The sequence below is a fragment of the Polistes dominula genome, unplaced genomic scaffold (genome assembly GCF_049000335.1).
Source record: "Polistes dominula isolate Pdom_NZ unplaced genomic scaffold, Pdom_raw_medaka contig_77, whole genome shotgun sequence".
NCBI classification, from domain to species: domain Eukaryota; kingdom Metazoa; phylum Arthropoda; class Insecta; order Hymenoptera; family Vespidae; genus Polistes; species Polistes dominula.
In genome coordinates, this window is record NW_028301152.1 from 7,739,596 (window position 1) to 7,761,017 (window position 21,422).

The 21,422-nt window shown below is 24.0% G+C and overlaps 6 protein-coding genes across 9 annotated transcripts in view; 4 read left to right on the plus strand and 2 right to left on the minus strand.

The window, feature by feature from the left end:
• Positions 1-75: 75 nt before the first annotated feature.
• LOC107068873 (uncharacterized) lies at positions 76-3,461 on the plus strand. Its single transcript, XM_015325694.2, has 7 exons — positions 76-1,043; positions 1,121-1,215; positions 1,303-1,485; positions 1,759-1,976; positions 2,217-2,437; positions 2,530-2,771; positions 3,120-3,461. Exons 1-7 carry the CDS (start codon positions 831-833, stop codon positions 3,352-3,354), a joined length of 1,407 nt encoding a protein of 468 aa, XP_015181180.1. The 5' UTR covers positions 76-830; the 3' UTR covers positions 3,355-3,461.
• Positions 3,462-3,810: 349 nt separating this feature from the next.
• LOC107068914 (V-type proton ATPase subunit e 2) lies at positions 3,811-5,812 on the plus strand. Its single transcript, XM_015325760.2, has 4 exons — positions 3,811-4,030; positions 4,201-4,248; positions 4,322-4,409; positions 4,849-5,812. The coding sequence occupies exons 1-4, from the start codon at positions 3,933-3,935 to the stop codon at positions 4,867-4,869; spliced, it is 255 nt and encodes an 84-aa protein (XP_015181246.1). The 5' UTR covers positions 3,811-3,932; the 3' UTR covers positions 4,870-5,812.
• Positions 5,813-6,343: 531 nt separating this feature from the next.
• Positions 6,344-7,851, minus strand: LOC107068913 (uncharacterized). The gene is given in 4 exon segments (XM_015325759.2): positions 6,344-7,085; positions 7,087-7,175; positions 7,364-7,444; positions 7,533-7,851. Coding segments are annotated over 4 exon segments (927 nt in total). The 5' UTR covers positions 7,621-7,851; the 3' UTR covers positions 6,344-6,416.
• Positions 7,852-8,425: 574 nt separating this feature from the next.
• Sou (required for meiotic nuclear division 5 protein souji) lies at positions 8,426-11,300 on the plus strand. Of its 2 annotated transcripts, none has more exons than XM_015325830.2 (7): positions 8,426-8,600; positions 8,983-9,266; positions 9,551-9,688; positions 9,775-10,073; positions 10,135-10,237; positions 10,319-10,494; positions 10,553-11,300. In XM_015325830.2, exons 1-7 carry the CDS (start codon positions 8,465-8,467, stop codon positions 10,614-10,616), a joined length of 1,200 nt encoding a protein of 399 aa, XP_015181316.1. In that variant the 5' UTR covers positions 8,426-8,464; the 3' UTR covers positions 10,617-11,300. The 2 variants fall into 2 exon arrangements, with proteins under 2 accessions (XP_015181316.1, XP_015181317.1); XM_015325831.2 differs by having other exon boundaries at positions 8,427-8,600; positions 10,319-10,473.
• A 695-nt stretch (positions 11,301-11,995) lies between these two features.
• On the plus strand, positions 11,996-13,344 carry LOC107068872 (uncharacterized; the record flags this gene model as incomplete). The annotated part of the gene is made up of 4 exons (XM_015325693.2): positions 11,996-12,253; positions 12,468-12,600; positions 12,827-12,910; positions 12,984-13,344. Coding segments are annotated over 4 exons (624 nt in total), but the record flags the coding sequence as incomplete, so codon positions are not given.
• A 247-nt stretch (positions 13,345-13,591) lies between these two features.
• Vmat (Vesicular monoamine transporter) overlaps positions 13,592-21,422 on the minus strand; it is a 35,095-nt gene continuing 27,264 nt past the window's right edge. For all 3 annotated transcript variants that reach the window (XM_015325811.2, XM_089177992.1, XM_089177991.1), the window contains exon 13: positions 13,592-14,138. The gene's annotated coding sequence lies outside the window, so the exon portion shown is untranslated. The remainder of the gene's footprint in view (positions 14,139-21,422) is intronic.

Below are 21,422 nucleotides of genomic sequence, written 5' to 3' on the forward strand. Positions count from 1 at the left end.
ATATTAAATATAGTTTTATATTTATAGTTAGAATTATATTTAAATAAAGCTTTCACATAAATGCGTGAATAATATATAATAGTGTCACACACAATAAAATATTAAATATTAAATTAGAAAATAATTTAGCTATGTATCTCATGTCATATTATAAAAATAATAATTCCTTACCCCCATAATACCGAAGAAAATTCAGCATGAAATTAAAAAAAGAAAACAAGAGAGCAAATTCAATTTAGTACGAAAATTTAATACACACTTAACGAAATTAAACCTTTTCAAAAAAATATATCTTTAAATTCTTGTCTACACTTAACTCATTGTTCATTTAACAAAAACACTTAACGTACACCACCAAACAAAATGAAACATTTTTAAAAATCATAAACCTACTAACATTATTTTTTGTTTTCTTTTTTCCATTTTAATTGAAATTGATTTTTCATTTTTACTATTATATGCAAACATTATTATTACGTGTATTATTACTTAGGTATACGATAAACAGCACGAAAGAATAACATATGACTAATGGAAATGAAAACTCGGTCGCATTTAAAAAACCAATCCTTATTATAAAACATTTCTGGTCACATGTGTGACTTCTAATTTGTAGAAAAAAAAAACAATTAGATAACGAATCACTATTGAAATGTCTAAACTAAATACCATGCCATGCAAACATGCTAAATGATGAAATAACACGCAACTTTTTAACTTTTTAAGGAATCTTCACATTTTTTTTTTCATCGAGAAACATGAATTTTATTCACATGCACTCAGTTACTATTCACATCTAGTGAAATACTTTCTTTTTCTCTCCTCTCGCTATGAAAAGTATATTATTAATAGCAACTATTCAAGATTTATTTGTATTTTCTTTAACTATCGGTGGTGTAATATGGAACAAAAATCTTGGTGTCTTTGTACCCATATTTAGCATTAATCGTTATTGGATAATTCATCAAGAAGTTTTGTCGAAAAAACGATTAATCGAAACACATAATTTTCATAAAGAAATTATTGAATTTACTTATTTTGAGGTAAACAAACATAGAACATTTTTGATATCATTTAAAAAATAATATTCAATAATAATTTATATTTATCTTTACTACAGGAATCAAATATAGTCTCTTACAGTGACAATGATACTAAGGTCAGTGGTCTTGCAGCTGACATATGGAATTTACTCTCTGAATCTTTAAATTTTACGTAAATATCAATATCATCAAGAATTATTTCATAAATGTTTTCTTAATGTGAAATATTATTTTATATAAAAATATTTATTTTGTTCAGATTGAAAACAATACGTTCAGATGTAACAACTGTGGGTACTTTTATTAATGAAAATGGTAATATTACTTATCAAGGTTTGTTAGGTTTATTACAACAAAATAAAACCGATGTAGTACCAAAAATAGGGATGTATTCTAAACGAGTCAATGCTGCTCGATTTACACCTGCACTTTGGAAAACACCGTATGTAATATTTTGATTTATTATATTGCATAATATTTATCAAAATTAACACAATTTTTTAACGAACAATTAAATACGTAGAACAATTTTTAAAATGTTTTTAAAATTAAAATTACAATTATCCATCTAAATATTTCGAACATTAGAGTGTAATCAATTATAAATAAATTAAAACATTTTATGATGACAACTTTAATGATGATCAAAGTGTTAATATAATTAACATTGTATATATCTCAACAAATGTATTTATTTTTCATTTTAAACATGTAGACATCGACTTTTCCTTCGAGTCGATCCAGCATATAGTTCCGGTTGGGTATTATATTTATTCGATTGGAATGTTTGGTATTTTATTGCAGCAACGTATGTTTTATTAACTATTTGCGGTTACATATCACAATTAGTATTCTCATGTTACATTGAAATCAAACAAAAAGCAGATTTAATCGATCATTGTTTCTACAACTTTGGTATGTTATGCAAACAAGGTAAATTTAACTCTTATTAATATTTCGGCAACTATGCACTTTTAAAAAAAAAAAGGTAAAGATACTTTTTGTAATAATAGTATTAAACTTTAAATCTGTGTAATCAGATTTGCAAAAAGAAAAAATGTATTTGAAATTACTCAACGTTATTCAAGTATAAAGAAAAATTTGAGATTAAATTATGCACGTTAACCATTTAATTATTGAATACTTTTAGGTTCATTAAAATAAATTTTACAGGTTGTATTCCAGAAGAATTTGAGGGAAGATCACGAATAATAGAATTATCCCTGAGTTTGTTTTGCACTATTATGCATATAGCTTTTTCTGTGCTCGTATTTGCTTACATGACAACGAAAATCGTAGATTTACCGACATTCAATGATCTTATATCTTTGAAAAATAAAACAAATTACAACGTCGTTATCGTCAACGGATCTGTTCCTTATATAGCATTTAAGGTAAATTAATATATTCACTTTTATAATATTAAACATGATAATTTTACAAAAAAAGTGCATAATCCTTTTTATAGAGAGTAATTCAATTTTAGATAAGTAATGTAGTTTTAAAAGAATTATGGAAAAGCAATCGACTTCTTGTAGTTGAGACGGATGAAGAAATGTATGAACAAGCATGTTTTAACGATTATGTTATGTTCTTTCCCGAAGATGTGCATGACACAAAAGGAGATTATATTTGTCAATTGGAAGCTGTAGGACAAGTTTATTTTGAAACATGGGTTGCATCTGGAATAAGTAAAAAATTCAAATATAAAAGGACAATAGATATGGGGTAAATTTAAGTATATTATTTCTAATTGTGAAATATTATCCATATATTTAACACATTGAATGCCATGGGGGTCATTGGTGTCCAGCATTAAGTTTATTCGTGACGCTGCGTCGGTTATCAGTGACTTTCAATAAAATAAATACATCGCACATGATTACATTACTTTACCTTATCTATTTTAAATAATATTTCAATATAATAACAAATTCGACTTGACATAACATGCAAGTCATGTAAAATGAGCATGGCATTCAAAGTGTTAGCATAATATATAAATAAATAAATATATTATTGAGTTGATGCTAATATACGATGTAGAAATAAATAATATATTATATTATTTAATAGTGTCATAAAATTACTCGAGATTGGTTTAATAGATCGATTAAAAAAGCAAATAAAAGCTAATAAAAAGATATATTTGGATTGGCAGCAACCAGATCCGGTTGAAATGGAACAGGTGTCTACATTTTTCTTGATACCATGTTTTGCGGCTATTTTAGCTAGCATAATTTTCGTAATTGAAAATTTAGTATTTGTTTGGAACCAACGAAAGTATCGATTACAAAAATTTTTTAAATAAAATAAAAACAATCTATATGATGATCGTTGCAATTGTCGTATTATTTAAAAATATATGTTTTTTTTTCTTTTATTAAAATATTATGTGTAAGGCCTAATGTTTGTAAAATTAAATCTATTAAAAATAATAATACATTTTTGTCAATTAATTTATGTAACACTCCGTATATCACAAAACAACAAATGATATAAAGATGTATATAACTTTTTCAATCTTTTCCTAATTTTTATATTGTATCGATTTTTTATATTTTTAATCGATTTTTATATATAAGAGTAGCTTATATATTTATTATTAATTTTAATTATTATTAATAATATAAATGTATTTTATACATACAATTTGAAATTCGCGGTATATCGAATCCAATGGAAAGACACGATTTGAAAGTCGCGGTATATCGAATCTAATCGAAAGCCACATCACATGACACTTTAAACGTCAAAACGATTAGTATCGATATTTTCACTCATGTGATTACTACACACACCTGAGAAGCAAATCCGCTGGTTGAAATTCATATATTTTTTTAATATATTCTACCTGTTTCTTTTTAAAAAATTTAAAAGTCTCGAGAAATGGCAGCATCCATAGCACCAGTATTAATATTCACCATTTTATGGGGAGCAGTTGGGATTGCATTCCCGTGTTTTGTGCCTACTGGACCAAACCGTGGGTACGTTTTAACATACAAATATTTTAAAGTGCCCATCCCACTATCTGTCAAACAAATTTTTTTAATTAAAAAAAGAAAAAAACAAATAATCAGAAACATTTTTTTCCTTTTTAATTATTAATCAATTAATTATTATTATTGTTCATTTTCTTTTTCTTTTTCTTTTTTAGAATCCTACAAGTTGTTCTTATATTAACAGCATTTACTTGTTGGTTGTTGTAAGTATTACAATATTTAATATCCTAATCTAAATTATTTATTAATATTGATAATAATATTCTATTATTGTAGTTGGTTATGTTGTTACATGGCACAAATGAATCCATTAATTGGACCTAAATTATCTAATAAAACTATACTTATGATGGCTCAAGAATGGGTTAGTATTTTTTATATAATCTTTGATTCTATTTACTATTAAATTATTCAAATACCTAAACGATTAACTTTAGTTTTAGAATTTGAAAAAATATTAAATTGCTTAACTGATACTTAACCTTTTATAATTGAAATAAATTAACTGCTTGCATTAAAATAACCTATTGGACTCGTGATACTCATTACTATTTAAACAGTAGAAACACAAGTCCTAATAATGCAAGGGGTTAATAATTAAACTTAATGCTACTATAAATGAGAATATTTTTTATGACTATTTGATAATAAATGATATGAAAAATGTATTACTTGTTTGTAGAGTTTATCGATTAGGCAAACAAATAGTTTAAGTAGTATATATAATTATTAGATTTAGTACTTTACTAATGGTTCAACCAAAATTTTTTAATTCTAATCTAAATTGTTTACTTTTATTTTAGGGTACACCACTTGAACAATAAAACGCATAAATAATTGATGTAACATGAAAATTCGTTCTTTGTATATATATATAAACGTATTAATTAACTGAATATGTATATTCTGAGAAACTAGGAGTACTGTTATATATATATAGGCAAAATATGCTTGTATTTATTAATATGAAATTAATTATATGTTATTATATGTTAAGTTTAAATATTTGTGTACAAATATTTTTAGGCAATTTATGGCACGAATAACAAGTGGCATATTCATAACAAAAAAAAAAACTTCTTTTCAGTTAATTGTAAGATATATACATTTATATAGGATGACCTAAAAAAAAGGTCACCTAAATATTTTCTTTGTTTTTTATGATGCAACAAATTTTTATGGCATACTTTGAAATGGTTTAAAAAGAGTTATGTTTTTATAGGTCATTTTTTTTTATTATCCCTTGTAGCGAGTAAAATGTACATGTCTTTTGGCATTAATACAATTAATAAAGTTGTTTACAATTAATAATTTGGCCGGCATATTCACTTGATCTAATTCCATTAGATTTTTTTCTATATTGTAGATTTCTAAACCATTCAAAGTAATGCCATATAAAATTTGTCGTATAATAAAAATCAAAGAAAATATTTAGGTGATTTCTTTTAGCTGGGACAACCTGTATATAGCATAGATTCTTATCTTTGAATTTTCCATTTAAAACTCGCTCATATTAGAATTATTGACAACAAAATTGTGTAGTATTAAATAATTCCATAAAAATGTGATTATATCCAAGTTCTACATTTAGTGCTCAATGACAACAAAACGATGGTATTACTTTTTATTGTTGTATCATGTAAATATATACTGCCAATATTGTGTATTGATGTGCATTTAAATAATTTTCATTTGAAAAAAATTAGATCTTACAAAATTATAAGAATATGATTGACGAAATAGATTAAATTGAATTTTCTTGACAAATTTGCTAATTAATTATTTATTACTTGTTATTTTTTTTTTTATTATCACAAACGTGTAGTAATTATCTTCAATGTATATTCTTTATTATTAAAAAAAATCTATTATTTACATTTTTCTTTATAGACATATATAAATCTAATCAGTAGATTAATACACTATCGGCGGAAAGGGTATTATTAATACTTTTTACAGACTGGCGCTGAATTCTTTTTTATATTTTTTTAAATTTCATCTACATCGTCAAAACATTATGTGCTACTTATTTTTCCAATTTCATTGAAATCCTACTATTAGATATGAAGATATTACATGTTTTCTAAAAAGTGCACTTTTATGCTAGATTCTATCATACATATATTTACATACTATAGTAACTAAGTAAATATACATACAATATACAAAAAAGAATATACAATATACAAAAAGTACATACTAAGTAAATATAATTTATAAATAAATTAGGTCAAATCGGACAGCTTTGGTTCGATTTTGATTAAATTCAAATTTATTAATAATGAGAAAATGATCTCATAAAGATATAATTTTATAATAATTTATTCTTACTCACATTTGATACCCTGTTCGCAATATAAATTTATATTATTTATGCTTTCTCATAAGAAGTTCCAAACTTATATTCGTTTAATGTTTCATATGATATATTCATTATAAAAGATGAGAATAATTGATTACGTTCTCTCTGTATTTCATTATTATTTTCTATAGCCTCTCGCAAACGTCTAAGCTCTTTGATCTTTTCTTTTTCTAAACTAAGACGTTCTTCTCTAAAATTTTTTACTTGTCTCTTTCTTTGCGTCCTTAATTTAACTCTTTTCTGTATATTAATTGGTTTTACATAATCAATAATTTGTTTAGTATTATTATAATAATCTGATTGATCTGACTGATCTGATTGATCTGATTGATCGGATAATATTAAAATAGAATCATCATCCTCTACAGATTTTCCAGATAACGAGTTTTCATTATGAACAATACTTTTTGATATCTTTTCATCATCTTCAGTCTTAACTACAATTTTATTTGTCGTACTATAGTTATCTACATTATAATCTTCAAAAATAGTTTTTAAATATTCGTAATATCCCCACGTAATTCTAACCTTTTCCTTAGGTGATTTTTTAATGTTATCGCGAATTTTAAGATAAGTTCTTTTTAAATTTCTAAATTTTTTATCTAAATTTAATGGAGAAACATAATAATTATTCTTTTCAAATACAAGTGCTATTTCTTTCCACAATGATTTCTTCTTTTATCGTAGTATCTTTAAACTTTTCTTTTCTAGCATAGTATTCTTCTATAAGCAAAAACGTTGCTTTTTTTGTCCAAACGAATCCAGTATCTAAAATCGAGCATGCTATAAATTAATTCAAATATTAGAACATTTTTAAGTCGAAGTTTACTAATGTCCATTGAAAACGTATTTCAAACGTAAAAAAATAAAATTAATTATAGTTATTAAGAGAAATAATATAACATTGATAAAATAATTGTTAAATTGTTTATGATTGGACACATGTGTGTACCAACCTGTTGGTATTTTTACACTTTGTACTCCAAATTCCATATGATTACCATATAATTTAATATACTCTGTAATAAAAACAGGATCTGGAAATTAAAGATGTCTATGTGTAAGCACGATCGATCCTAAATCGTAAGATTTTAGAATATAAATTTAAAAGTATCGTTAAATTACCACTTTTCAATTTAGCATGTACATCCTTAGAGTCTCTGATAGTATAAATATAATTTCCCAACCTATATTGACATTCTATTACTTCCATGATATATTTTACCTAAAAGTGAAGTATCATGACCTATATGATATTTTTTTACGATATGAACATATGCATTGTTGATATAATATTAATTTAATTAATACATTAATATATTCTACACGACTTTGTTTTTTACAATACTCTTATGTGTATAATAATTTCTTAAGAAATTAAATAATACATCATCGGTAATACTAACAATAATAAAAATAATAAAATAATAATAATAGTAATAATAGTAATAGTACTAATAATAACAACAATAATAATAATAATTAAAATAATTGTATAACTATTTTTATTATCATAGATAATATCCGATTCCATTCAATGTTCATTAACATCATCTTAGAAATATTAAATATTATTTTCAAGTCGCTTATAAAATAATGTTTTTGGACATATGTTTATTTAAATATGTAATTTGAATTAGATAAGAATTTCAGTTAGGAAAACATATCAATAAAAAATTTAGATTATTATATATATTGATATGTATTTAGACTTTATATCCTTCTTACGGTTTAAATATAGCCTCTCCAAACGTTCCCTAGGATGTTTCTTGGTGCTCAACGCTCAGTGATCAAGGAAACTTTTACAAATGGCGACTTTGGTGAGCTTACATTACGAAGCCGGAAGAAAGTAATCGCATTTAATCAGTATTGCCAACTTTTGTCAACGAGTTAACCTCAACATTACCAAAATTAAATATATATTTCTTAGTAGCCAGCCATCTTTTAATGTAAGTTATAAAATTTACCACTAGAGTGTACTTCAATCAACGTTTATTTTTATTCGGAATTCAGTATTCTCTTTACTAATGACACAAGTATATTGAAGACAAACAACAATGGAGGCTTGTAATGCTGTCGAACGTGAAGTTGACAAAGTTTTATTAAAATTTGGTGCTATCAACGAACATGCGGATACAGTTTTACGAGATTTAATAAATCACAGTGAGTCGTTAAAAAAAGAATTAGAAGAAGGTAAGAATTATCGTTTTATATATTATATGATGTATCATGTCCTTGATTTGATTCAGGACAGATTCGTTGTGTTGTTGTTGTGATTCAGCATATATTATGTATAATTTGACAAGATTATATTTATAGATTGTATATCAAAATTGATTATTGAAAATGAACAAAATGAAGTTTAATTCAATGTCTATGTTTTTAAACGATATTTGACATTTATAACCTCTTTAAAATGACATCTTAGTAATTAGCATTTAAACTTGTTTGTATACATTTAAAGGTTATATAAATGAAATTTAATTGACATTTAATTGAAATTTAATTGAAATTTAATTGAAATTTAATTGAAATTCAATTGTAATTTAAGAATTATTATATTACTTTTTCTTAGCACCACCTGATCATGAATTAACACCAGGTCAAGTGCAAGTGTTAAAACAGGCAATGTCAAAGGTTCGTGATATTGTACAACGTTTGGCTACCGATCACCGAGACTTACACAGTACAGTATCAAAAGTGGGAAAAGCTATTGATAGAAATTTTATTGCTGATTTTGCAAGTACGAGTAGAGAAGATGTATTTTCTGGTCCAGAAAAATCTCACCTTCTTAATCAAGTTATCTGCCAACATTTCTACCGTCAAGGAATGCTGGATATCGCAGATGAATTAGCAACAGTAAATTTATAACCTATAATTGAAGTTGCATCTCATTATTCATCATTTAATATCATTTAACGTATTTCTATATTTTAATTAATTATGAAAACGTTTCTTTATTTCAATATTAAAATACTTATCTAATCTTATCTCATTATTAAATGATATTTATCTAATTAATAATAAAACATTCTAAATGAAGTTGAAAGTAGATTACGTATAGAAATATTGTTAACACAATACTTAAGTGTACAATCATATGTTTATTTTCATATTGTTGAATATAATTAGAAATATTTTAGGAAGCAGGAATTAAAACCGATGAAGGTAGGAAAGAACCGTTCACAGAATTGAATTATATACTTGATTGCTTGAAGCAAAGAAATTTAGAACCTGCACTTGAATGGGCTAAAAAGCACAGAGAAGCCCTATTAGCGCAAGTAAATTTTTTAATACGATTTCATTCCTAACATATAAGAAGTAGAAAAGATTAGTCTTAGAATAAATGTAATTTAAATTATTACAGAATTCATCTTTAGAATTTAAGTTACATAGATTACATTTCATAAGACTTGTACAACAAGGACCTACAAAACAAACCGAAGCAATAATGTATGCACGTCAAAATCTTACACAATTTGTTGGACGTCATGAAAAAGAAGTACAGGCTTTAATGGGAACATTACTTTATTTACCTAACGGAATAGAATCATCTCCGTATAGCCATTTATTAGATCCTACATTATGGCTCGACATTCATGATGTTTTTACTAAAGAAGCATGTACATTATTAGGCCTAAGCGTTGACAGTCCGCTCTCTGTTTGGTAAGTTGATCAAATTTAAAATTACTAACGACGATTATGAAAAGATATTTTTTTTATATAGTATCAATGCTGGATGTACCGCACTTCCTGCTCTTCTTAATATTAAACAGGTCATGCAACAAAGACAAGTAACTGGTATATGGAGTGGTAAAGATGAACTTCCGGTAAATCTAATTAACAGTATTATGCTTAATAAATATTCATTAAAATTGATCTTTACATTTCTTTTTGTCTTTAATATATAGATCGAAATAGATTTGGGTAAACAGAGTCGTTATCATTCTGTTTTTGCATGTCCGATTCTTCGGCAACAAAGTACAGAAAATAATCCACCGATGAAATTAGTTTGTGGTCATGTAATATCAAGGGATGCATTAAATAAGCTCACCAATGCGAACAAGTATGTTAGCATAACGAGAAGGTAAAGTAGATCAACTTCGAATTAACTTTATATAAAAGCAAATCTTATTTATTTCTAGATTGAAATGCCCGTACTGTCCTGTGGAACAAAATCCAGAAGATGCTAGACTTATATACTTCTAGATAACTGTGATATAAATATAGAGAAGAATTTATTGTTAAATTATATACATATATATATTTAGTTTTGCAATTTTTTCTTGTCTGATAATTAGGTTCCAATGATAGGACAAAATATTACATTTGTGAGAAGATGCAGAAGCAGCAGTAACAGCAGCATATTTAATATTTTTATTATTATTTTAAGGAAATTCTCATGCTTATGATGCTTAAAATCATTTACTTTTTTTCTATATATTAAAAGAAGATTTATGCTAATGTAATTAATTACTATTAACACTTAATTATTTCTCATATGTAAAAGACTGATTTTCAAGCAGTAGTGTATAATAATTAACATAGTTTTTTTCTTTTATTTGCAATTATCTATTAAAAATGTTGCTCTCTTCTTCTTTCCCATAGAAAAATATTTAGTCAAAGACGATTTGAAAAATGATCAAAATTAAATTAATTATTTTTTTGCTACTTGTTCTGGCTGCTACTAATTATTTTGTTATCGTTAGCATTTAAAAGATAAATATCTTCAATTTTTATATTATTTCAAATGATATAAAAGCTAACGAATAATCATTTTTTTCGCATGTATGTATGTGTATGTGTATGTGTCGATTAATTCGCTCAAATCAACATTATAAATTATATCTCATATCATTTTATATTTAATAAGATATTTGCTTCGTAATCGTATTATTATAGTAATTATTATTTTTGGTCTTTATCAATTTCTTTTTTCCTTGAGATGATAAAAATATAATATGGATAATAATAATAATATTATTATTATTATTAAAAATAATAATACTTTTGTAAGTACAACTAATCATATAAGCATTAGATAATAAATAGTTCTCTAATTTCATCATCAATTGTATAATATATCGTTTTACTGTATTTATAAGAATGTGGGTTATATATGCGTTACTAAAAAAAAAAAAAATCAAATTATATTACGTATTATATATTGTTATTTTATCTCATATCAACTTTTTTCGTTTACAGTGATTTATTTATAATCGAAATTTTATTCTTATACAAAATTTAAATCTAATTTTCCATAAATGCAATTGTATTCTAATTAACTATTAGCATTTAACTATTAGTATTCTCATTAACTATTAGTTTATTGTATCTTATTTTTATTCTTAATATTGTACTGAAGGAAAATTTATTGATCAAACGAATTTAATCTTCATAGATACAAACTCGGGGTTAGTTTAATTGAGGTTTTGTATTTTCTTAAACGTTATTAACTATTTTAAAATAATATGGAATCCAAAAATAAAACTAGGTAATATTAATAACGATTATAAAATTATTTTATGCATATATATATATTTTTTTTTAAATTAAATTTTTAATAATGAAGAATTATTGTAGTTTAAAAAAATAAGATAACCTCTGAATCGTTGGATAAAATTATTGTTGAAAAAGGAAATTATGAAAAATTATTTGGTTCTAAAAAATCTTCATTTTCACTTTGCGACGTTGATAAAATAAAGCTGAAAAATTTACAAGATTCTTTGAAAAGAGCACAAGAAAATCCGACTGAACCTTTTACATTTTTAAATAAAATTCCGGTTGAAGATACGATCGAGGGAAATTCTTTTGTAAAAGCGAAGAATGAATCGACGGAAATAGACGTAAGTAATTAAAAACAACAACTTATTCTAAATTTTATTTTCAAATGTCATTTTTTGAATTCAAATTTCGCGCGCTACAGATTTTAAAGTTGCTCAACTATTCAAAGTTTTATTTTTTACTAATATTTATACTAATTTTAGTGTTTGACAATAGTTTAGTATAAATAAATTATTTGTATTTATTTTTGATCTTTTTGTTATTCGAATTTTGCAGATTCAATTAACAAATTTGATGAAACGTATAGAATTAAATAGAGTTCTTCTTGAAAGAACGAATCAAAGGGTTAAAGACATTGATAATCTTGTAAAACGAAGTGAATTAATTTTACCGAAAAATCAAATTTATGGTAATTAAATAATAAACAAAATTTTATACTTATAACTAATTTATTATAAATAAAATTGTGTTAATAATAATATATAAAATGTCCTGTAACAACAGATTTTCAAGCTAACTTTTTGTTTCTCTTACAACAAATTTTATGTTACATTTTAACTTAGTTTTTCATGTAAAATCGACTCCTGTTCACTAATTACAAGACACTTTATATAATTTTGATACACTTATTACAGATGAGAATATTTTCAAGAAAATGAAATCAGCCGAAACAACAGAATCTTCGAAAATTGCATCTCAAGTCGAATATCCGGAAATTGGTAAAAATGTTTATTAATAATTTGCTACGAAAAATTTGATTTCAATATTTTAAATTTTTATTTAACTAATCAGAGGAATTTCATCGAACAATGAACACAATGAAAGATGTGTTAAATTATATGAAAAAGATTTCTAAAGGAGAAGTTGTTTTGGACGATTTACCGAAAGAACTTTTGACTCGTGTAAAATCGTCTGATTTAAAAGAAGTTAATCAAAAATAACAAAAAAATAAAATTAATTTATTCAGATATGTAAGTATTATATATTTAAATACTTATTTTAAATACTTGAATAACAATTTTTAATGTAACTAAAATTTTTTAGCCATAGTTATATTATAAAACGATAATAATTAATCTGATAAAATATTATTAATTATAAAATAAAATAATAATAAGAACATTAATTCATAATTAAGAGCTTATCATAAAGTCATAAAAATAATCAAAATTGATAAGAGAAACAAAAACTATAAATAATTTTATCTTTATTACAATTATTTTATTCGTCATGTTCAATAGTTGAATTTAACTGAAATTTTAACATAAAAATAATATAATCTATTATTTATTAATTAATTACATTACCATAATTTATTTACAATTACCATAAATTTATTTATTAATATTATTTATTAATTAAAGTTATAATAGGGGTAGAAAAAAATAAGAAAAAGGTGATAGAATTTTTATTACATTTATTTATTCGTTACATTATATATTACCATATTAATATTACAACATATACACATAGATGCGGCATACATAAATTAGAACAAACGTTGCATTAGATTACAGATTTGACCCCTTCGTAACTTTATGTATATTATAAGCTATGTATATTAATATTAATATTTCAAACATTATTATTAAAATGTCGGTTTCTTCTCTCACTTTCATTTCTTTTTATTTATTATTATTATTATTATTTGTGTCTTCTTTGTCTCAGAAAATTACCATTCGATTGATGCTACTTTTACAAAAGATTTTTCTTAAATCTTTTTAACAAGACATTATTCTACTCTATCTACACGAGTAGAATTTTTTAAACGTTCTCAATAAGCCCCCATAAAATATCCTTCCCATTTACATACACGTTTGTTTGATGATCCTCAACGAACTTATTTGGCGATTTTCAGATTCGACATACAAATTTCATCATTATCTTTCACAAAACATATTTTTTTACATATATCTTACTATCGATATAATCATTTCCTGTTATTATCTAAAAAGACAAAACGAAAAAATAAATTAAAAATGTAAGACATACCTACATGAGCATTTTATAGTTTCATTTTGTATTTTTTTTTCTTTTTCTCTCTCTCTCTCTTTCTTGTAAATGTTTTTTTATATCTGCTTCATCATTATCATTATCATCATCATCATCATCATCTTTTTCTTCTTTATTAGTTCTCGCCTATAATTGATTTACTTTATTTGTATTTGTTTTAATTATCGACAATTACACAGGCGTAAAGTCGGGCCCATACACCAGCTGGTTAAATACATATCACTACTACGATACAACGATACAACGATAGGATTGTTTAGAAACACTTTTAGATTAGTGCTCTGATAATGATTAATACATATTTGAGAAAATGTTAAGTAAGAGGTGGATGATGGGGGTAGTAAAGGGAAAGAAAACTATATTTTATGTTAGTATACACACACACTGACACAAGCGTCGATCAATTATTGGAATATCCGTTATATTGTTTGTTTGTTTGTTTAATGATTCGATACATTAATAATGTACCGATATGATTAATATCATTTCATATTTTTTTCCTCTTTTTGTTTATCACAAAAATTGATATACATTTCCGCGCAAGCAACAATCGTAAAACATAAATAAAAAATATTATTAAATAACAATATACGGAATACAGATTCTTCTCCTTCATTTAGAAATGTAGGAAATGTTTCAGCGCTTATTTGTAATTTTTTTTTTATTTAAATATCGTTATATTTTTTTCTTTCATTGCTTATTGTCTGTTCACAATAGCAGCCAACGCGACGAGTAACTCTCGCTAAAATGTTTTTCTTCAAATAATTCTTTTTTTTTTGCTTTATATTTCATTTTAAAATAATACGTGCGATACGACGATCCTTTGTGAAAGATTTTCTTGTTTATGGTTTTTTTTTTTTAGTTTCTTTTTTCTATCCTTTTTATTTATTTTTTTTTATTTTTTAGACTTTTGTAAATATGCTTCTTTTGGGATTATTTTGTATGTTGTCGAGAGACAGCATGAAGATGTAAAAGTAACAAGTTTTTTATTATTATTATTATTATTATTATTTGTTTAATAATATGATACGATTAATTGCAATATTAAATGAAAAATTAGTGAATTTTATTTATAGCAGGTCTATGATTAAATTTATCAATGCAAAAGTTCAAAATAATTTTTGTCAATTATCAAAATTTTTACATTGATAAATTATATTACTTTAGTAAAATTAAAATTATAATAAAAAAAAGTATTCTAAAAATATTTAATAAACAAAAAATTCTTTCTGTAATAATATATATTAATAATTACTAATCGAAATTTTAATTAATTAGTTATTAATTAAATCATATCATACGAATGCAATGCAGTAATGGCGAACCTTTGACTTCCAGATCGAACTATGATCTACGAGGAAAATTTAAGCGAACCGAAAAATTTTGTAATTATTTATTTATATAACAAATTTCGTATTTAATTTTTCTATATTTTCTATTTTTTTTTTTATTTTTTTTTTTTTTGTAAATATAAATTAATTAAATAATTAAATATAGAGCAACTGTTTTGTTTTATTTTCTTATTTTTCTTTTAAATATTTTTTCAATTACCCAATTTAAATTTTTGACGATTTTAACTATGAAATGAAAAAAAAATATTGATTTGATTTTAATTCGATTTCAGTTGATTTAGTTTGATTAATTGATTTTAATTGATTTAATAATTAATTAAGGAATCATTTGCCATTGTTGATATATTTGTTTATCATAAGATTTGTAATGCATGTAATTTTGCGTTTGGTTTTCTTCTTTTTTATGTAAATGTTAATGATATGATTTTTACCGTCGTAGCACACGTACACTTCATGTATCTCTCGACGGTTTTTCATTCATATTTTATCTGTTTTATCGCATTTTGATTGCATCGGCAATTCGAATAATGAATTTCGGCTAAGTAATGCCGATTTTATGACGTTTATCAATTAAAATACATTGAACATGCACACGATTACTTTTCTTCCTTTCTTTAGAAATAAATTTCTTTCTTTTCTTTCTTTCAATTAGAATTTTTTTTACACGCACACACACGCACCCTCACACATTTATTCCATATGTTATAACCATTGGATAGAAACATTTTATCCATCGATATGACTTTTCCTAATCGTCCTGAGAATGTTATAAATATTGTGAATAAAAAAAGAAAGAAAGAGAGAGAGGAAGAAATAGAATAGACGAAAAATAATTTTTCATTAATATTTTTAACAACTAATTCAATTTTTATTCTACGAAAACAACTTTGAACTTTATTATTAGTTTAATATTTTTTAAAATTTTCTTTTCTATTTGTTTTTTTCAAAATATTATAGGAATGAATAAAATTTGTATTCTATGAATAAATAAGATAAATAATTTTATATATAATAAGATAAATATTAAATAAAAAAAAATAAAAATTAATAATAAATAATAAATAAATGAAGACATATATATAAGAATAAAAATAAATATAAATAATAAGAAAAATAATTTTAAATATTGTAAGAACAAATGAAATTGTTTATTTTACGTAAAATATAAAATCGATTAGCAGTTTTCGTCATTTCTATATATCATATGAACCAGTGAAATTTGTATCCTACGAATCACAGAAACAAATGGCACACTTTGTCAATTTTTTTCTATTTATTTCTGCAGAAGAATATTGGAATAAATAGAATTTTTATTTTACGAAACCCAGAAACATAATTAAATATCAACTGTATTCACTTCTGTAGTTCTATTTCATGCCTTTTTTTCCTGCAGAATATTATTGAAACCAATGAAATTTGTATTCTAAGAAAAATACAAACAAATAGCAACAATATCACATCTACAGTTCTATTCTTGTTCTATTTTTTTATAGAGTATTATTGAAACTAATGAAATTGCAATTCTACAATATAAAAAAGATCATATTACAACACAAACAATAATTAATTTTCTAATAAATTATACACCTTTCTAATAATTAATTAATTAATTATAGAATACTCTATTGTTGTATTTCTCTCTCTTTCATTTTCTTTTTCTCTCAGTCGGTATTTTCTTTGTAATCGATACAATCTTTTAGGAAAAACTTTCCAAATGTTTTCTAAGGGATTGAAAAGAAGAATTTGCGAGAACATCCGACATGAAGGTATCTCAGCGGCGGCAGTATTTCCATTATAAATCGTCCATTAACCCATTTGCATCATAAGCGCATATATGCGCCCATTTTATTTGGCCACTGTCACCAATACTTTTAAAATATCAAATAAGAAATATGAAGAAGATAAATCATTTAAACCATTTGCACCATAAGTGCACTGCACTGTGCATTTGCACGCACTTCACTGTTAAGCAAATCACTTAAGTGCATACAATAAAAAAAAAAAAGAAAAATTTTCGTGATGAGAATGAATTTTTCAATTTTTTTTTCATATGATGCAAATGAGTTAAATATAATACGTCTTTATTATATTATTAAATCATTAAGTATAAAACGTCAGATTAATTTCAATTAAAAATCGGATATTTCATATTTAATGATATAGTATCTTTTTTGTAGATATATATACAAGGAAATAAATTATCAATGAAATACACATCAGTATGCATTTATGTATTCGTATTTAAGTAAATATGTATTTATCTATGTATATACATAGATTCTTCTAACGATTTATAGAATGAATTCTATTAACCATCATTCTTCCTTTTCTTCTTTACTATTATTTATTTATTTATTTATTTTTCTTCTTTTATTATTCGTTTCCATTTGTAGCACATAAACAATTATCTCATCTTATTTTCCTTTTATATATTTTTCACATTCAAATATATTTTTCATTTTTAACACATTTTCATTTTCGAGTTCTGGAAATCGCCAAACGATTTCGATTTTTTATCAATGTTGTTTCCATTCCATTTCTTTCTGTCTTTCTTTTTATTTTGTCGCAAAAAGATTTCTTGTTACACGTTTTCATTGTATTATTTTTTGGATCATCAATTTATTAATCATTTAATCATCCATGTTTTGTTTATTTTGTTGAAACATTAAGAGTTAATGGAGCGGGACGTTCGCGAAATTTAAATCACGAATTGAATTGACTCGCGTTTCGTACCGGGAGTAAGTTCACAGCAATGAAACCGTGACCTCGTGGATTTCCGAATCCGCAACGGGAATTTGTAGGCAATTTATTAGAAATATTATTTCTCTTTCTTATCCTCACACAATGTGTCTCGCGATGTAAACGAACATAATTTAATTCTGTTGATAATTATAACAGTTAATTCAATCAAAAATATATATGTTAATAATATAATTTATTTTAATCTTGTATAAAAAAAAAAACTAAAATTATTATTCTAATGTTCTGACAGAAAAAAATGAATTATTTTATTTTTTTTTTAGAATAATAAATTTTTGTATAAAAAAAAATTAAAATTATTATTCTAATATTCTAACAGGAAAAAAAAATCTTTTTTTTTTTTAGAATTTGTTTTTCTTTGTTAAAATAAAAGTATGAAATAAATCAAATTTTAATCTTACATAAAAAAAGAATAACTTTATTATTTCTATAATTTTGTTGTTTTTTTTTTTTCAATTAATTTTTTTCAATATTTTCTTAATAAAATAAATGACGAAATATTAAAAATACTAAAATTTGAATTAAACAATTTTTTTCTAAATCCACTATCATAATTACTAACATAATTAATTTTCAAAAGATTCAAAGAAACAAATGTTAACACGCAAGAAACATTGATTTTTGATCTTTGTAACCTTCTCAATTCTTTTTTAAAATTATTTTTAACCGTGGGTCTCTCGACTATACTACGACAAAAAGAACGACACACTAACACACGCGTGAAAGATATATATTTATTTGTTTAAATAATTTCTTAAATTATTAAGCATTATTTTTTGTTTATAATATATCACGTTCCTATAGTTGTATAATATGTATTGTGTGTTTGTGTTAATATTAATATTTATATATACATATATATTTATGTATATCAGCATTTTCATTAGGGCAAACATTATATCACCATTCTAATCATTTTAATCAATACTAATCTAATTAATTACTCGATATACGGTAGCTTAGGATCTCAACGAGTACTATGAAAGTTACAACAGATTTCACATCTGTTAAATTACATTAGTGTAATAAATATACGATGGTTAACCTTTTTGTGCCTTGCTTAAAGCTCTTGAATACATTTCTAACATTTATATATATATATATATATTTATTTTATTTTTTTTATATATATAATTAATTTATCTATTTTATTACACGTATATATTTTTACATACATACGTATATCACTTTTACATTTAACGCTCACGTATACAGAGTTCTTTATTTGAAACATAAGATTATATTTATGTAAATATGTATGTTTGTATATATGTATTAAATATTAATATATATATATATATATATATATATATATATTTTTATAATATTATTTAATTACAATTTTTTTTTAATTTTGTATTGCTTCTACGAACGTTCTAATATTTTTTCTTTCGAGATCCCACAAACACGGTTTTATATTATTTATTATAACGATTATTATTAATTATTATAATTATTATTTGTAATTCCATACCATCTAGAATTTTCCGTCGCGAATTCACATAATGTTTTTTCATGTAATTCGTCTATTTTCGCGAACGTCTCGCATGCTAATTTTATTTTTTAATTTTTTTTTAGCATATCTCTTATAATTCAATCTTTGAAATATTTCTATTTCTTCATTTTCTTCTTATTCTTATTCGTTTACGTTGAAGCCGAAGTAAGATTACACATCTTTGAAAGAGGACTTTCACGAAAGTACTCCAAGGGAATCCCCCGTAGAAGAAAATAATCGAAAATACGAAACCTAAGCCCTTACAAATTTCGAGGGACTTTTTTTTCGAGATACGATCGTGAATATCAAGAAAATATATACATATATATATATATATTTACATATATATGTTTTAAATATTTTTTCAAATTAATGTTGTTAATAATAATATGTTAATAAAATAATCATATTAACATATTAATGTTAACAATATTTTTACATATATATGAAAATATATATAGATATATATATTCCTCTTCTACATCTTGGAAACTCGTCAAAATTTTTTTTTCTTGCATCTTTGTTCATCAATATATGCATATGTTTATGAATATGTATATGTATTAGTATTATTTACTCTTAATATATATATATATATTATGTTTTTCTTTTTTTATATAAGACTCTCGAAGTTTGGTAAACCGAGTTTTATTTTCTCTTAGAATTTTCTCGCTCGAGAATTAAGAATTGTTTTTCAACATTTTATTCAATATTTATATTAATCATATATAAAATTCTATTATTATTATTTCTAATAATTAGAGAATACTTCATCGTACCTAATCGCTTTTCAATTCGCACGGTTTCCCTGCAGCCATTCAGGGAATCCAAATTAGGTGATTCCCCCTGTTATCGTATTTTTGTTATCAAATAAATTTTGTACAATTCTAATCTCGAGCTTATAGAAAATTTACCTGAGAAAACAAAAATAGATAAACGAATTGCAAATAAATTATAAAAAAAAGAAATTAAAATAATTCATTTGCGTTCTGATAAACGCGTTTTATTTATCTTCTTTTTTTATTTTTTTTTTTATTTTTTTATTTTTTTTTTATTGTTGCTCTATTCTAATACTACATTAATCAACCCTCTAATTTTACGATACAACAAATACACTCGCATCTTTTAATAATCTAAATTTCAGATAATATATATGCGCGTAACTTTTGTATTTTTAACATTTATCGTATTAATTAATAATAATAATAATAATACTAATAAATATGTGACAATATTTTTTTGTTCTTGCATAATATAACAAACATTCATATATTTCAATTTAAACGATGTTTCGTGAACGCACACACTTATTCTTACGGTATAACATGTTAGTTTTTTGTTTATTTTTTTTTTTGTTTGATCCTTCTTATTACAAATGAATTAGAATCGATTGAAAAATAATTCGTGACGATTTATTTGAAAACGTAAATTATATGTCAAAATCGACACGAATATTTTCATGATTCAATTCTAATTATCAAGATAAAGCCTTTGTTTTTTTTTTTACATTGAAGAAATTTCATTGCGTCGTTTTTCTAGCCTCATCAGGTTGCTCAAAAAACACTCTCAAAAATTCAGGATGATACTTTTGCGATATCTCCAAACAATTTT

Bases quoted from the DNA above. Each gene is read 5' to 3' on its own strand.
- LOC107068873 (XM_015325694.2), top strand. From the start codon at position 831: ATGAAAAGTATATTATTAATAGCAACTATTCAAGATTTATTTGTATTT. The intron at 1,044-1,120 runs GTAAACAAACAT...TCTTTACTACAG, and splicing joins TTGAATTTACTTATTTTGAG to GAATCAAATATAGTCTCTTA. The intron at 2,438-2,529 runs GTAAATTAATAT...ATTCAATTTTAG, and splicing joins TTCCTTATATAGCATTTAAG to ATAAGTAATGTAGTTTTAAA.
- LOC107068914 (XM_015325760.2), top strand. From the start codon at position 3,933: ATGGCAGCATCCATAGCACCAGTATTAATATTCACCATTTTATGGGGA. The intron at 4,031-4,200 runs GTACGTTTTAAC...TTTCTTTTTTAG, and splicing joins CCTACTGGACCAAACCGTGG to AATCCTACAAGTTGTTCTTA. The intron at 4,249-4,321 runs GTAAGTATTACA...CTATTATTGTAG, and splicing joins GCATTTACTTGTTGGTTGTT to TTGGTTATGTTGTTACATGG.
- Sou (XM_015325830.2), top strand. From the start codon at position 8,465: ATGGAGGCTTGTAATGCTGTCGAACGTGAAGTTGACAAAGTTTTATTA. The intron at 8,601-8,982 runs GTAAGAATTATC...ACTTTTTCTTAG, and splicing joins AAAAAAAGAATTAGAAGAAG to CACCACCTGATCATGAATTA. The intron at 10,074-10,134 runs GTAAGTTGATCA...TTTTTTATATAG, and splicing joins GACAGTCCGCTCTCTGTTTG to TATCAATGCTGGATGTACCG.